Source organism: Saccostrea cucullata, unplaced genomic scaffold (assembly GCF_032062105.1).
Source record: "Saccostrea cucullata isolate Sc308-1 unplaced genomic scaffold, CSIRO_AGI_Scuc_v1 ctg187, whole genome shotgun sequence".
NCBI classification, from domain to species: domain Eukaryota; kingdom Metazoa; phylum Mollusca; class Bivalvia; order Ostreida; family Ostreidae; genus Saccostrea; species Saccostrea cuccullata.
In genome coordinates, this window is record NW_026926399.1 from 23,658 (window position 1) to 39,845 (window position 16,188).

General features: G+C 35.8%; 1 protein-coding gene across 4 annotated transcripts in view; it reads left to right on the plus strand.

Moving 5' to 3' along the window:
• Positions 1–16,188, plus strand: part of LOC134271575 (mediator of DNA damage checkpoint protein 1-like) — a 27,852-nt gene extending 11,664 nt beyond the window's left edge. For 2 of the 4 annotated variants that reach the window (XM_062753778.1, XM_062753779.1), the window contains exons 14-25: positions 788–2,240; positions 3,500–3,589; positions 4,187–4,293; positions 4,692–4,784; positions 4,940–6,703; positions 6,829–6,981; positions 7,483–7,551; positions 7,661–7,760; positions 9,933–10,088; positions 10,415–10,440; positions 14,966–15,126; positions 15,539–16,188. In XM_062753778.1, coding sequence (XP_062609762.1) covers positions 788–2,240; positions 3,500–3,589; positions 4,187–4,293; positions 4,692–4,784; positions 4,940–6,703; positions 6,829–6,981; positions 7,483–7,551; positions 7,661–7,760; positions 9,933–10,088; positions 10,415–10,440; positions 14,966–15,126; positions 15,539–15,614 — 4,248 coding nt within the window. In that variant the 3' untranslated portion in view covers positions 15,615–16,188. The remainder of the gene's footprint in view (positions 1–787; positions 2,241–3,499; positions 3,590–4,186; positions 4,294–4,691; positions 4,785–4,939; positions 6,704–6,828; positions 6,982–7,482; positions 7,552–7,660; positions 7,761–9,932; positions 10,089–10,414; positions 10,441–14,965; positions 15,127–15,538) is intronic. The other 2 variants (XM_062753781.1, XM_062753780.1) reach the window with 2 other exon arrangements.

The following is a 16,188-nucleotide window of genomic DNA, read 5'->3' on the forward strand; positions in this document are numbered from 1 at the left end:
GAAATTGGTATACAGATTTATCAGATAAGTATCTAGGACAAGTTCTGTTTTGGGAGGGATTGAGCCATTTTTGACAGAGATATGCCCCCTTGGACTTAGAAAAATTGCAAGTATTTGCAGTTTCCGTTCATTTTCTTCGCAGATGTTGCACATATTGAACTGAAATTTGGTATACAGATTTATCAGATAAATATCTAGGTCAAGTTTTATTTTGGATGTGATCGGGCCATTTTGAACAGAGTTATGCCCTTTGGACTTAGAAAAATTCCAATTATTTGCACTTTTCGCTCATTTTCTTTGCAGAGGTTGCACATATTGATATGAAATTTAATATAAAAAATTTATCATAAAAATATCTGGGTGAAGTTCTCTTTTGGTTACGATCTAGCCACTTTGGACAGAGTAATTCCCCTTGAACTTAGAATTATTCTGATTATTTTGGGAAGGGGAGCACAAGTGTTTTACAAACTTTGCTTACCGGTATTTTGGTTGAGATTTGAATTACAACAGTGGGGTGAGGACTTCCCTGTGTATTTGTGGTTGATATTTATGTTATAAATGTAGGATGAGGACATCCCTGTGTATTTGTGGTTGATATTTACATTATAACTATAGGATGAGGACATTCCTGTGGTTGATATTTACATTATAACTGTAGGATGAGGACATTCCTGTGATTGATTTTTACATTATAACTGTAGGATGAGGTCATCCCTGTGGTTGATATTTACATTATAACTGTAGGATGAGGACATTCCTGTAGTTGATATTTACATTATAACTGTAGGATGAGGACATCCCTGTGGTTGAGGTGGAGGAGGAGGAGAATGAGGAAGAAGAGGCAGACATGAGTCACTTATTTGCTAATCCGACCCTGGCCAGCGACCTTCCAGAGGATGTCAAGGACACTGAAGAGGAAGAGGATACTGTGACAGATGAGGGGGATCAAGAGGCTGAGACTCAGGTTTTCACTGACCAGACAGTGGCTGTCAGCGATGAAACGGTGGCTGTCAGTGACGCGTCAGTGGCTATCAGTGAAGATACATTGGTTAAGAATAAAAGCAGGGGAAAAGGAGGGAAGAAGTATGGAAGAACCTCCAAAAGTACTCCAATTGTGGAGGTAGAATTAAATGAGGATGAAGATGAGGCCACACAGAAGATTTCTGACATAACTGATGGTGCAACACTTGCTGTTTGTAATCAGGCTGAGAATGAAGCCACTCAGGTTTTTGACAATAAAATGAAGGAGGCAGAGACTGTAGCCATAGAATGTGAGGCCACACAGGTCTTCAATGATAAATCAGCTGAAGCTGAGACTGTAGCCATAGAATGTGAGGCCACACAAGTATTTAACGATAAATCAGCTGAGACTATGGCCATAGAATGTGAGGCCACGCAGGTCTTTGATGAAAAGACTTCAGAAGCAGAAACTGTTGTGTTTGAATGTGAGCAAGGTGATGAGAAAATGGCGGAAGCAGAGACAGTAGCTGTTGAATGTGAAGCAACTCAAGTTTTTGATGATAACAAGGCAGCAGAGGCAGAAACTTTGGCCATGGATGGAGCCACCCAAGTGTTTGATGACAAGCCAAGTGGGGATGAAATGGGAGACAGTGATTCAACTCAAGTGTTGGGTGAAAAAAATTTGGACGCTGATGTCATACCAGCAGAATGTGAAGCAACACAAGTATTTGACTATGATGAATTGAATATTGTAAAGAGAAAAAGTGATTCTACAGCAGAAACTGTTGCTCTAGAATGTGAGCCTACGCAGGTATTTGATGAAGGAACAGACAGTGGACCTTCGACAGCTAGGTCAGACAGAAACACCGAAGTGGAGACTGAAGACCATTCGGAGCCTAAACAGTCTACTGAGGAGGATCAAACTGTTAAAAAGAAAGGCAGGAGCAGGGGCAAAAAATCTACAGCAGAATCCAAACCAAAATCTGAAGTCACTGTGGATTCAGAGGAAATTCAACCAAAGAGAAGTGGCCGCATATCCAAAAGAAAGTCATTAGCTGTGGAAGAAAAACCTGTGGAAAAAGCTCAGGATACCACAACCAAGAAAGGAAGGGGCAGAAGGGGAAAGGGAGGCAAGAATACGGCTAATGTAACAGAGGAGTCGGGAGAGAGGGGTGAAGAGGTCACAAAGGAGGAGACTGAATCTGACTTGACCACAGAGAAAATGACAACAGAGGAGGGGGTAGTGGACGGCAGGGTGAATGACACAAAATCAGACACAGGTAAGGGACTGCCATATGTATAAACTCACCTGTCACTTAGATTAAGATAGGATTCTTCTCATATTTCTAATATTTAAAAATTAATGAAATTTTCTCAGAATCAAGAAGACAACATCAGTAAGTGATAGTATCAGTGAAATTGAATTTGACCATTTTATATTAGAAGCAAGGTCAGGTCAAGGTCATTATCTTTTTCCTTGACATTAAGAATAAAAAATAACTGTTGCCAATCATGTGATACCAACTTCTATTTCAAAAATTTAATGATTGTTCTTTTTGCATAAAAATATATTACTATATCAGGTCTACAGCATGATATTACCAAATTTACATAAATAATTTAACTCTAACTGGATATTGGCTAATCCGAATTTTCTCTGTTTTTCTTAATTTTTTTTGGATATATTAGTTATCATATGCTTCCTATATTTAACTTTTTCTTATTTTCACACATAATACAGTAGTCTTATAAATGTACAAAATGATACCAAAACAAAAAGTTTTGATCGTTTACTAAGAGAGAAAAAATACTTTTTATGGATTTTTGGCTCAAATCTGCACTTTGATAGGAAGCGTTTAAAAGCTAACAAAGTTCTAGTTTGTTTGAAAAAGCATATTTATTTGATATATTTTGAAAGTTTAGTCCCTCATTATTAATTTAACTTACATTTGAAAATTTCTCCAAGTCTTTGATTGTGTAAAAATTATACCATAATTCATTGTTCTATTATAATTTTGAGAGTCAGAAAAGAAGATATTTTCATACGCCACCATTCCGCCAAAAATATAGTCCCTGCTAGTTTTCAAACACAGTTTACCATTTCTTTTTAAAGTTGTACAATTGTGATGAGGAAAGAAAAATATGGTCTTTTAAATTCCTTACACTGCAATATATAAGACATATAAGCAGATATACTTTAAATGTTTCATCTAGTCAGAAACCAGAGAAGAATCCTACCTTAAGATATAAAATGAAAGGTTGATATTTTGCATGTTTGTGAATTTGAGGCAATGAGTAGTGTAACATTACACCAACATTTGATCTTGTGGCAGGGAATGTACATGTATTGTGTGTGTTTTTGTTAAAAAATGTGTATGTGTGTATATATGTTATAAATACAGATATTTGACATGTGGGCATCATTTTAGGAGTAGGCATTCTCTAATAACTTAACAATTACTGTAGGTAATACCTATAATTCAGTTTACTAGTACTGGCAGATTAACACCTTGTTTTACTGTATTGTGTTTTTACACAGGTGTAGAGGAGATAGCCCAGACTGTACCGTATACAATGATGTGTGATGATGAGGACTTACAACCCACACAGGCCTATTGTATGGAGGAAGGTGATAATATAAAGAGTTATTAGACAAAAAAATAATTAAAGTTTCTAAGGCACTGCCACATGTGGTCAAACATTGCTGCACGGTTAATTTTATTGACCAAAAAAAAAAATCTCTAGAAATGTTTACAAAATTCTGGAATCGATTCTTGCAGATGTCAAAAATTGGCAGACCTTTAATCAATTTTAGGTACAGACCAGTTTAAGGTTCATAAACCCTCTGCTCACTCATATAAAATGTTGCTTGAATCTTAATGATTTCTCAATAAAGATGTATTTTGTAAGTAAAATACTAACAATTATAACATAGATTGTGATGCAAAATTGGGCAGAAAAGACACTTCAACTTGGCAAATCTATAAAGGAATAATAGACATTTATGTCATTAAGAGTTATCTCTCTTATCAGAGTATCTATGAACCTTAAATCTTGTTACAATTTATCCTGTGTAGTTTTTAATTACAATATTTAGAGATAAGAAATGTGCTATTCATATTTTATAGAAGTTTATTATAATGACTCGATCATAGTTCTATTTATTTAAAAAAAACTAATGTGGGTATTATCTTAGTATTTAATATATTAATGAAAAATTCGACAGATGACAGTAGTACCACACCGCCAATCTCTGAAGTACTTGGAGTAGAAGTCAAGGATGGAACGCCAGTTGAACCAGTTAAAATGGTACAAGAAATACCAGACGTTTTGGTAGGATATCATAATGCATGTTTTTAGTTATTAACTCCAGTTTCTTGTTGAATCAGAAGGCAATAATGATAGAAGAATTTTTCTCACAGATTGTTGAAAAAGAATGAATTATAAATTGTTCAGAAATGTGATCTTGTGATCATGTTAACATACACAGTCAAACCTGGTCATTTTGAACTTATTTATTCAGAATATCAAAGAATCTAGGAAGACAATCTTAAAAAATGGAGAGAAAAATCTTTAGAACTGAAAGCTCTTTTGGGCATATATCTGGTATTCCAAATATTTTTACAAGATGATGGAATTCACCTGTATTAATAGACATACATTTATAAAGTGTATTTTATGTGTAAAGTGGAAAAATACCATAAATTTTATTTTTGATATTGTCTTTTCAGCCTGTACCTATACCCCCTTCATCTCCACACAAGTCTGCTTTAGCCAGCCCAGGAAGAGGATCACCCTCCCCTAAAAGAGTCCATTTTGAAAAAGTATGTATCTCACAATTCATTTCCCTCTTGTAAATCAGAGCAGTTTTCTTTTACTTCAAACTTGATTGAAACAAAAAATATTCTCTGATAAAGTAGAGCAGATTTCTTTTACTTTCATTTTAAACACGATTTAAAACATGGGCTTTCGTTTGTAGAGAGAGTCAGAAGTTCAGTTAAATGAAGCGACTGGATCCAAACTCAAACCTGCTGAGGAGGCGGTCCCAGGATCTAGATCAAAAGGAAGAAACAGAAGATCTCTCACAAATCTCTCAAAAACAGCCGTCCCAACTCAGGGAAAAATTAAGAAATTATCATTAGATCCAGCATCTGAGACTGAAATGCTATCATCATCTGCAAAGGGTAGACGAGGAGCCAAAGCAAGTAAAGCAGGGAGTAAAGAAACAAAAGGAGGTGAGGATGAACAGGTGAGAGTTATTGATGAGGAAGAAACTCCACCTTTAGAGGGAATGGAAAGTGAAAGTATTCTAACAGAGAAAGTGGATGAAAAACCAAATGAAGAAGAATCTTCTCAGGGGAGAAGTGGTGGAAGAAGAGGAAAGAGAAAATCCCAGCAAGTCAAAGGAGAATCCCATGCTGAGGAACCCACTTCTTCTCAGAGTGGTGAAAAGACACAGAATGAGGGGGTGGTGAGAGATATGGCAAAAACAAAAGGTAGGAAAGGAAAGCGTGGCAGTAAGTCACAAGAACCAGCCTCTCAGGAAAATGTGGAGAGTTCCAAAGACTTATCCACTGTAGAAGGGAATTCAGAACAGCCTGAAGAAAGCATCAGCCAAGGTCGAGGAAAACGTAAACGTAGGACAGTAGATAACGAGATAGATCAGTCAGTTTCTGATGCAAAGGCAGCTAAAGCAGGAAAAGACCAAGGGAGGAGTGACACTGCTGATGGGGAGAAAAATAAAACAGAGAAACCAATGGATTCTGAAATTCATACATCTGGAGGGAAAGAATTAGAGGAACCTGATGAGGAAAGGAAAACAGGTGATTCTCCAGTCAAAAAGGAAGAGAACAAAAAATCCAAAGGTCGTAAAAGCTTGACTAAAGCGGAAACTGAGAGCATTCCTAAGAAAAGGAAAGGTAGAGGAGCTAAAAGTGATATATCAGCAACATCAGTGACTTCAGAAGTAGAAGATGTGCATGAGCTGCATTCTAGTGAAAGTATAGACAAAGAAATGGAAACAGATAATGGTGAAAAGATTTCTAAGCCTGGATCAAAAAGGACAAGGAAAAAAGAAGCCTTAAGTATCATCAGTGAAGAAACTAGCAATGATACACTACCAAGCACCTCCTCTCACAACACAAGAACTAAAAAGGCAGCTAGCAATAATAGTGAAAAAGTGAGTGAGAGAATAATTGACCCAAGTGAAAACAAAACAAAAACAAAACAGAGAGGTAGGGGCAAAGAAAAAGTGGAACAGGATAAGGACGTGGAGATTGAAAGTGAAGTTTGTGATGGTGATTCTGACAAGAAAAGTAAAAGAAAATCAGTGGTCAAACAGGTGCTTGATGTTACTATCGAAGAGAGCCAGGAGAGTGCGACTTCCACAGAGCCAGCGAGAGGAAGGAGGAGAAAGACTGTGACCAAACAGACAGATAGTCAGCAGACTGACAGTCAAGGTTCACAGGACAACAGTGGCTCCAAGCGAAAGTCAAGAGGAGGTGTTCACTCATCAAGAGAGAAAGGCAGTGGTGAATCAGAGAGCAGGGACAGCTCAGTGTCAAGACAGAGAGAGGCTGATACTGTGAAATCCTCAGCTAAAAAGGGCAGCAATAAAAAATTGAAAAATGACCAGGATACGCCACCTGGTGTCTCCGACTCGGAGGTGAACAGTGACTCCCAGGATAGCACCAAGCCAAAAACTGCGGCTAAAAGGGGGCGTGGCAGACACAGCACTGCAGAGGTATACTATTGCATCACTCATTGATGAATAGCTAGTTACTAAAATTTTTCTACCAGTGCAGTAGCACATAAATTGTAAATCTCAAATACATGTACATACAGGCTGGAAATGAAATTTCTTTATAGAAATCCAGAATGGAGCCTCCATCAACCCCTCAACAGGTGAAGAAATCCACTAAAACAACAGATTCACCATCTGCAGCACTGAGAAGAACGTCTGTAGATCCAATGAAACCCAGAGTAATGTTTACTGGAGTTACAGATGAACATGGCCAGAAAGTTAGACTTGTATATGTACTTTAAATAAAAAAAATTGAACAGGGCTTCAAATGAAAGAGAGTGTTGATAGAGTAAATATATCACATCAGAATTATTTAAATTAAGGAATAACTAATTTTTTGATTTCATGATGTGATCAATCAATTGGCTTGCGGGATTATTTGCATAAACGCCGAAGCATTTACATGCTCTTGATTCCACATATCCATGTGCTGTAAGCCCCGCTTCTGTCTCTATTTGTCCTGCCTCACACGATTTTTTAAACCGCGCCTATCGATGAATCAGTACATTTTGTAGAAATAAAGTGCATTAACTATTTGTAATTTTATCTCGGACAAAGACATTGGAAATGTAAATATTTGGGGATAAATTGATATGGAATGTATAAATGACATCTCTATAATGTATTGGAGTAAATCTATTTAAATTGGCAATACAGTGATACTGAATGATAAATTACTCACAGAAATGGTAGTTTCTTTATATGTTTTACCCCATCAGGTGGTAAAGGATCTAGGAGGACACCTGGTGGATGCTGTTCATGAATGTACACACCTGGTCACAGACAAGGTATTATACTTTTAACTGTACTTTATACTGAGTTGAAGACTGAATGGTAACTTTTAAATAGCAGTACAGGGTATTTGTTTATAATTTCTGAGTGTGGGGATATTTGTAGGTGAGGAGGACGGTGAAGTTTTTGTGTTGTTTGGCCAGAGGAGTCCCCATAGTTAACCCTCTCTGGTTGGATAGTTGTAAATCCTCAGGAATGTTTGTAGGTAAGTCCTGCTTTCATTTAGAAGCTAGTTCACAGAAATGTTTAAAGGTATTCATTAGATTTATTTTTAAAAACTTTTTTTTTTAAATTTACTCGATTTAAAATAAAGAAACTGCTTCCTGAAATAAAGCAAAAACAGGGCAGCTATCAGGGAATGGTCCCCCAACTAAGCTCCATTTGATACAATACATGTAGTATGTGTATATAACATCACACATGATGCATTTATTAATAAGGAAATTTGAACATGTAATCAAAAATATCAAAAAAAATAATGTAATGTTTTATGTAAAGTTTGATAAATATATGACATAAAAATTTACATAAATAATATGCACTGCTGCCATCATGAGTCGACATTAACCTACATTCCTTACTAAAAAACCACAAATTAGATACAGTATTTTCCTAGCTTTGCTGAAAGCTTTGACATTTTAATTAAAAAAATGAATTTGGAATAATGAATTCTTGTGTGATGTGTTCACATTATTTTCGCATTCAAATGACTTTTTTCCCCTTGAATGTAAAAAAGGGTCTCTATCACAAAGGGAATTATACAGCTTACTCCACTTATATTGAACTCGCTTATTTTGAAATTCCGCTTATTTTGAAATAAAAATAAATCCCCAGTTTTTGACTCTCATATTCTTTGTATTAAAATAACGGTTATGTTGAAATCGGCTATATTGAAATATCGCTTATATTGAAGCCACTGATCGGTCCCCACAGGTGATAATGAGTTGTTTTCATAGCGGTTATATTGAAGTACTCCCTGCCGGCTGTTATTTAAGTTGGCGACAGAAATTATGCCTGACTGACCAGTTGATTTAAAAACGTGTGAATAATTAAGTTTTCACCTGATGTGTTTTTATACTGCTCTTACGAAATACAATTATTTACTGCTAAATTCTTTGTTTCCATGTATATATTACATACGGCAGTACTTAGGCTAAAGGCAACATAGTAACCCCCATAGATCTAGAAAAAAATTAACTTTCGAATTAAATACGTACTGTTAATTGCTAATGATAAACCTAAATGCAAAGCTAAGAGATCAACCCGTCGGGAGTACACTTATGATAAAATACATGCAGCGTTCAGCAGTTTGACATCGGTGATTTTTCTCCAGAATGTGAATAAATGCGATCGGGGAATAATAGCGAGTGCAGCGAGCGTCGCGAAGCGACGCTCGCAAAGCGAGCTCAATAGACTAATGTGTATGAACAGAGGAAATTCGGATTGAAATCTGTACATACGTCAGCCAAATTTCTCTGTGCAACATTCCCAGAATTCCTGCACTACCCAATGTCCTTTGCGCGAATAAATCAAAAATAGTAAAAAAAAAAAAATTAAAGGAACATTGTTTCTTACGGAAATCTTAACGAAATGATTTTGCTTTACCTTATTCAAAAAAATACTGCCATGCCACAACACCGGCCTTCACCCTGCCCTTCGGAAATGATACAAATGACGTCACCGGAAACTTACGATTTTTGACGAAGTTATGTCGGTTGCTTCCGTGAAACTCGGAAAACATGTTGCGGTGCATAGCAACATGGTGGCTAAAACATAGCAACAACTAATACTGAAAAGAACGATTTAATGCAATCTCTTTTCCATAAAACTAGCATTTGCGTCCTAAGTCAACAGAACTTTTTATATGACGTCATACTTTCGTCACTTCAACGGTTCGAGTATTTCCGATTTTGTCGGAAACTTCCGAGAAGTTTGGAATCTCGATCCCGATGCTTGGGAAATGATTTCTTTTATTCTTTTTGCTTTCTTTTTCTTGAATGATAGACAGTACATGTGCAGGTTTATGATAGTAAATAAACTGCGCTCGCCCCAACGGTCACACCGTAAAACATATTAATGAAGTTGAAGATTGATAAAAAAGAAAGAAAAACAATTATTTATACGTTCATATACTAATATTTCATGTAATCTGTACACTGTTATAGGTAAGCAATGACAAAATTAATTTGTTCGGGTTTGTTCTTTAATTTAAAATCGGGATTGAAAATGGCGGCTTCACGATTTCGCTTATATTGAATTACGGATATATTGAAATAATTTTCATGGTCCCCTAAATTTCAATATATCCGGAGTAGGCTGTAGTATGTTACATTGGTTGTTGGAACTTAATTGATAGTTTCTTCCCTTTATGACACAGATCATGTTCCTTTCCTAATCCGAGATGAGGCAGCTGAGAGACAGTATAAGTTTACTCTCCACCTCTCTCTGGAGAAGGCCAGCGAGGCTAGCCTGTTATCAGGTTACCAGATCCACGTCACCAAGTCTGTCAAACCCGACCCCCCCAACATGAAAGGTACTTCATACTATATCATACAAAGTAGAATTTTAGTACGTCACCAAGTCTGTCAAACCCGACCCCCCCAACATGAAAGGTACTTCATACTATATCATAAAAAGTAGAATTTTAGCATGTCACCAAGTCTGTCAAACCTGACCCCACCAACTTGAAAGGTACTTCATGATTTATTACTATTGTACAAAGTAAGAGAACTAGTGAACTTAGTGAAGAGTCAGGAAGAATAAGATTCTGGTACTTGTATGATACACATGTAATGGTATGGATTTTGAGGTTAATTTTGTGTGACCTGTAGTAAAGATATGAATTCCTTTTCTTTTCAGACATAATTACTTGTTCTGGAGCAGAGGTAAGAGAATTTGTTCTGGTAGATCATCTCAGCTGAAAGTGTAACCGATTTTTCAATTTTTCTGAATAAATTTTAGCTTTTTGAAACAGTTTTTATACGCCCGTCTTAAGACTGGACGTATTTTGTTATAGGCTTCGTGTCCGTCCATCCGTCTGTCTGTTAGCTTTTTCGTTTCCGGCTCATAACTTTAATACTATTAGGCCTAGGATTATCAAACTTTGTCATCTGATGCATCTTGGGTAGAAGGTGTGTCGCGCCCATAACTAGAAAACTATAAGACTAACAATCATCAAACTTGGCCAGTTTATGCATCTTAGGTAGAAGGTGTGTCGCGACCTATTTCAAGGTCACTGTGACCTTTAATTTAAGTGAAATAAAAAAAAAAATGTGTCTTTTTACTATTCATTTAAGCATCCCAAATAATGTAAGAGTATTGCTCTCTTCTTATTAAAAAAGTGTTAAATCAAGAAAATACTTATTTTTTTAAGCATATACTTGACAGCAATCTATAACAAATATAATGTATGTTAGAGAAATCCTACCTCTCCCTTGAGTGTAATTATCAAGCACTGGTCAAGAAGAATTTTGATAACAGAAAATTGCATGTCAAATTAGAGAGAAATTAATGAGTTTTGAGTGTGAGGATCTAACTAATAGAACATCAGTGTTATCTACATCCCTTGGGTATTGGGCAGATGGGTAAGCCTGTTGGATTAAAAATAGCTCTTGTTGGCTAGCCTAAGTTTTAAAATGAATTTGATGAAAAGTAATTAAAACTAATTTGATATTGCATAATAGACTAATCTGATATTATATAATATTATTAATTTAAAAACTAATTTTAAGGGGTGGAGTGGAATCAGCATTTCCATATGAATTACATATTAAAACCTGTCGGACATTAAATCTCAACCAAAAAAAAATCGTTGAATATTTTATATGTTTAGAAAAAAATTTATGGTAGATAGTGCAGACCCATTCATCTCTTGGTAGTAATGAGTAGACAAGCATCCAGTTAAAGATTAATTAACGAGTTCAGTGTAGGAAGGCTAGCTGATCAAGCGGCTTATCTGTATCCTTTGGGGATTAGACAAAAGAAGTGCTGGTCAGTTTATAGCATATGTCATTTGATGGCCAGGCCTTTTCTTTTCAAAATTAATTTGTTATAGATTAAGATGTTAAGAATAATTTGATATTGTTTAATATGATGGGCATTTGACAAGGTCTAACACAACCAGCATAGAAATCTATTAATGATGTAATATTTATTATAATTAATGCCTAGATAACAGGAAATGGATAAATATTTTAAGGAATGGAAAAATCATGGAAATCTTGGAATCAAGGTTGACGTGATTTTCTTGCACACTAAAATGTTCAAGAAAATTGTATTTTCATTGACGGGCGTATCATGCTGTGGCGCGGCACTTTATTTGTTTTATTAGCTCACCTGAGCCGAAGGCTCAAGTGAGCTTTTCTGATCAAAATTTGTCCGTCGTCTGTCGTTGTTGTCGTTGTCGTTGTCGTCGTCGTAAACTTTTCACATTTTCATCTTCTTCTCAAGAACCACTGGGCCAATTTCAACCAAACTTGGCACAAAGTATCCTTGGGTGAAGGGGATTCAAGTTTGTTCAAATGAAGGGCCACGCCCTTTTCCAAGGGGAGATAATCATGAATTTGTTATAAATTAATGGCATTTTTAGCTCTACTGGTCAGAGACCAGAAGAGTTTATGCGATAGTAATGCGTCCGGCCGTCTGTCTGTAAACAATTTTTCAAAATACTACTCCTCCTACAGTTTTGATCTGATTTCAATATAACTTGGCATATAAGTAGATTACACTAAGATACATAATTCTGTGTATCGGTTTTTGATTTCGACGAACGATGTTGGCATTGTTACTAAAAATAGAAATTTCTGTGAAATTCTTTCAAAATGCTACTCCTCCTACAGTTTTGGTCTGACTTCAATATAACTTGGCACACAAGTAGACTACACTAAGATACATAATTCTGTATATCGGTTTTTGATTTCGACGAACGATGTTGGCGTTGTTACTAAAAATAGAAATTTCTGTGAAATTCTTTCAAAATGCTACTCCTCCTACAATTTTGGTCTGACTTCAATATAACTTGGCACACAAGTAGATTACACTAAGATACATAATTCTGTGTATCGGTTTTTGATTTCAACGAACGGTGTTGGCATTGTTACTAAAAATAGAAATTTCTGTGAAATTCTTTCAAAATGCTACTCCTCCTACAAATTTAGTCTGATTTCAATATAACTTGGCACACAAGTAGACTACACTAAGTTACATAATTCTGTGTATCGGTTTTTGATTTCGACGAACGATGTTGGCGTTGTTACTAAAAATAGAAATTTCTGAAATTCTTTCAAAATGCTACTCCTCCTACAATTTTGGTCTGACTTCAGTATAACTTGGCACACAAGTAGACTACACTAAGATACATAATTCTGTGTATCGGTTTTTGATTTCAACGAACGGTGTTGGCGTTGTTACTAAAAATAGAAATTTCTGTGAAATTCTTTCAAAATGCTACTCCTCCTACAAATTTGGTCTGATTTCAATATAACTTGGCACCCAAGTAGACTACACTAAGATACATAATTCTGTGTATCGGTTTTTGATTTCAACGAACGGTGTTGGCATTGTTACTAAAAATAAAAATTTCTGTGAAATTCTTTCAAAATGCTACTTCTCCTACAAATTTAGTCTGATTTCAATATAACTTGGCACACAAGTAGACTACACTAAGATACATAATTCTGTGTATCGGTTTTTGATTTCGACGAACGATGTTGGCGTTGTTACTAAAAATAGAAATTTCTGTGAAATTCTTTCAAAATGCTACTCCTCCTACAATTTTGGTCTGACTTCAGTATAACTTGGCACACAAGTAGACTACACTAAGATACATAATTCTGTGTATCGGTTTTTGATTTCGACGAACGGTGTTGGCGTTGTTACCAAAAACAGAAATTTCTGTGAAATTCTTTCAAAATGCTATTCCTCCTACAGTTCTGGTATGATTTCAATATAACTTGGCACTCAAGTAGACTACACTAAGGTACATAATTCTTTAATCCGTTTTTGACTTCAATGAACATTATTACCTTGGTTAATAAAGATAGCAATTTCTGTTACTCTCAAATTTGCTACTTCAAATACAGTTTTAGTCTGATTATAATATAATGTGGCTTGCAAGTAGACTACACTAAGAACATAAAGAGACTTATTCAAGGATCATTATTCTCTTTTTTGCCTGTGTAAATTTTCAATTCCCAACTGCTTAAGTACTTTCTTCTTCCTTTGCTATAAGTACAAACCAGTAGAGCTTCAGTCTCAACAGAGACTTCTGGTTAAAAAATCTTCTTCTCCAGAACCGCTGGGCCAGGAAAGATGAAACTCATGTGGAATCATCCTCAGGTAGTGTAGATTCAAGTTTGTTCAAATCATGACCCCCGGGGCTAGGGTGGGGCCAAAATGGCCGACCCAAGTTTTACATAGGAATATATAGGAAAAATCTTTAAAAAATCTTCTTCTCCAGAACCACTGGGCCAGGAAAGATGAAACTCAAGTGGAATCATCCTCAGGTAGTGTAGATTCAAGTTTATTCGAATCATGACCCCCGGGGCAAAGGTGGGGCCAAAATGGCCGACCCAAGTTTTACATAGGAATACTAGTATTTAGGAAATATCTTGAAAAATCCTTCTCCAGAACCACTGGGCAAGGAAAGATTAAACTCATGTGGAATCATCCTCAGGTAGTGCACATTCAAGTTTGTTCAAATCATGACCCCCGGGGCTAGGGTGGGGCCAAAATTGCCACCCAAGTTTTACATAGGGATATATAGGGAAACCTTTTAAAATCTTCTTTTCAAGTACTTCAAAGCTATGATTAGTGATATTTATATGGAATCATCCTCAGGTAGTGTAGATTCTAGTTTGTTCAAATGATGAACGCCTGGAGGGGGGGGGGGGAGTAAATTCAAGTCCGATGTGCTCAGGTGAGCGCTGTGGCCCCTGGGCCTCTTGTTTCATATTGTCATATCATTTAGGAATGTAAAATTATTCTTCGATACTTAATGTTGAAAGAAAGATCAAAATATATTTATGTAGGTATATGTATTTTGGTCACATGATTCATAAGTGTAAAATGTATTTATTTCCCCACAACTAAGGAGGTGTGATTCATCCCGGTATTAAGGGAGGCAATAAAAACTATCATTCTCGTTTATTGTATAGCAGGCTTTTGATTTGAAAATTCTAGTTAAGTGAAAAAAAGGGCAAGAAATGAAACAGACATTTTCACTTCACTTGGACCAGGATTGTTTACAATATTCAGTTTTTACAAACAGCTAGTAGGCAAATGAAAGAAGACTTAAACCATTGGTCTCTATTTTCATCAATGATTTGCAATGTAAACCTCAGCAGTTTAGCATACATCAGTTTGTGTTTTTTTTTCCCCTAAATTTCTGATTTTTTTGAGTGATTGTTTCAGTATCTGACTACCCTGCCCAAGAAAGCTGGGGAAAGAGTAGTGATCATTTCCTGTCCCGAGGATAAAGGAGTGTGCGAGGCAGCAGTAAAAGCTGGGGTCACCATTGTTAACGCCGAGTTTATCCTGACCGGAATACTCAGACAAGAAATTGCCATTGAGAAATATCCTTTACACCTATAAACAAAATTTACAGAGAGACTTCTACAATTTATCTTTGCATTAACCTTAGCAGTACATGTACTCACATTTTACAGAAATGATTACTTGTTATGCTTTTCATGACAGAAGTAAGCAATGCAGGTTCTCGTATATCTAATACACACAGTAAAATATGGTTACAGCTAAAAATCAAGTGAATACTTGCAGTGAATGAAATTTTAATTCCCTGTAGGTTAAAACATACTTTTAACATGGCAAATTGTTTATAGTGAAGCACTGTACATGTGCTACATGTATGAGCATGCTTGCCGCTTTGTTCAATCAGAATGATGTGGTGCACCAGTTATATTTTCTTTGTAAAAGAAGCTGAAGTGTGACTCCCACAGTAAATTATTTACCTTAACTTGACATCACTTATATTCTTTTCCAAGATAAAAAACGCTCGCGTGACTCCAGTGTTGGTGGACCACCTAGTAAGAAAAGACGCTGATCCTGGGTCATCTATCTCAAGTATTCGTGTTAGAGACTCGGAAAATGTGTGAAAAAGATTGTGACTTGCAAAGATCAAATCAAGTAAACCTGTGATAAATTGTTTGTTTGTAACACTGATTTTACATTGATATAATGCAGCTTATGTTTTAGCTTTCAAGTGTTGGAAATTGGTTGTTAACTTGTCAGTAAAGATTTCTGATGAAGTAGGTTTTATTTTATACAATTAATGTTTTAATTTCTTTTAGTGAACATATTTTAAGAAAGAGCCATTTATTTTATAACACAGATTTCCTTCTAAAATTTCTTTGTACACCACTACTTGTCCTTGTCACATCTGGACAAAGTTCTAGACTCCACAATGATTCAATAATAAATGATTTTTGGTCTATGAATGTAAATTGGCAAAATAGCAATATGTTTAATAAAAGCTGCTGCAGTAAAAGTCAGAGGTTTAAGTTAGCAGTATAGAAACCTTGCAGATTGTGATTCAGCTCAAAATATCAATGTTTTCAGTATGAATTGCAAGTATTCTTACATGTATTGAAATCTAATTGAATAAACATTGAACTTAT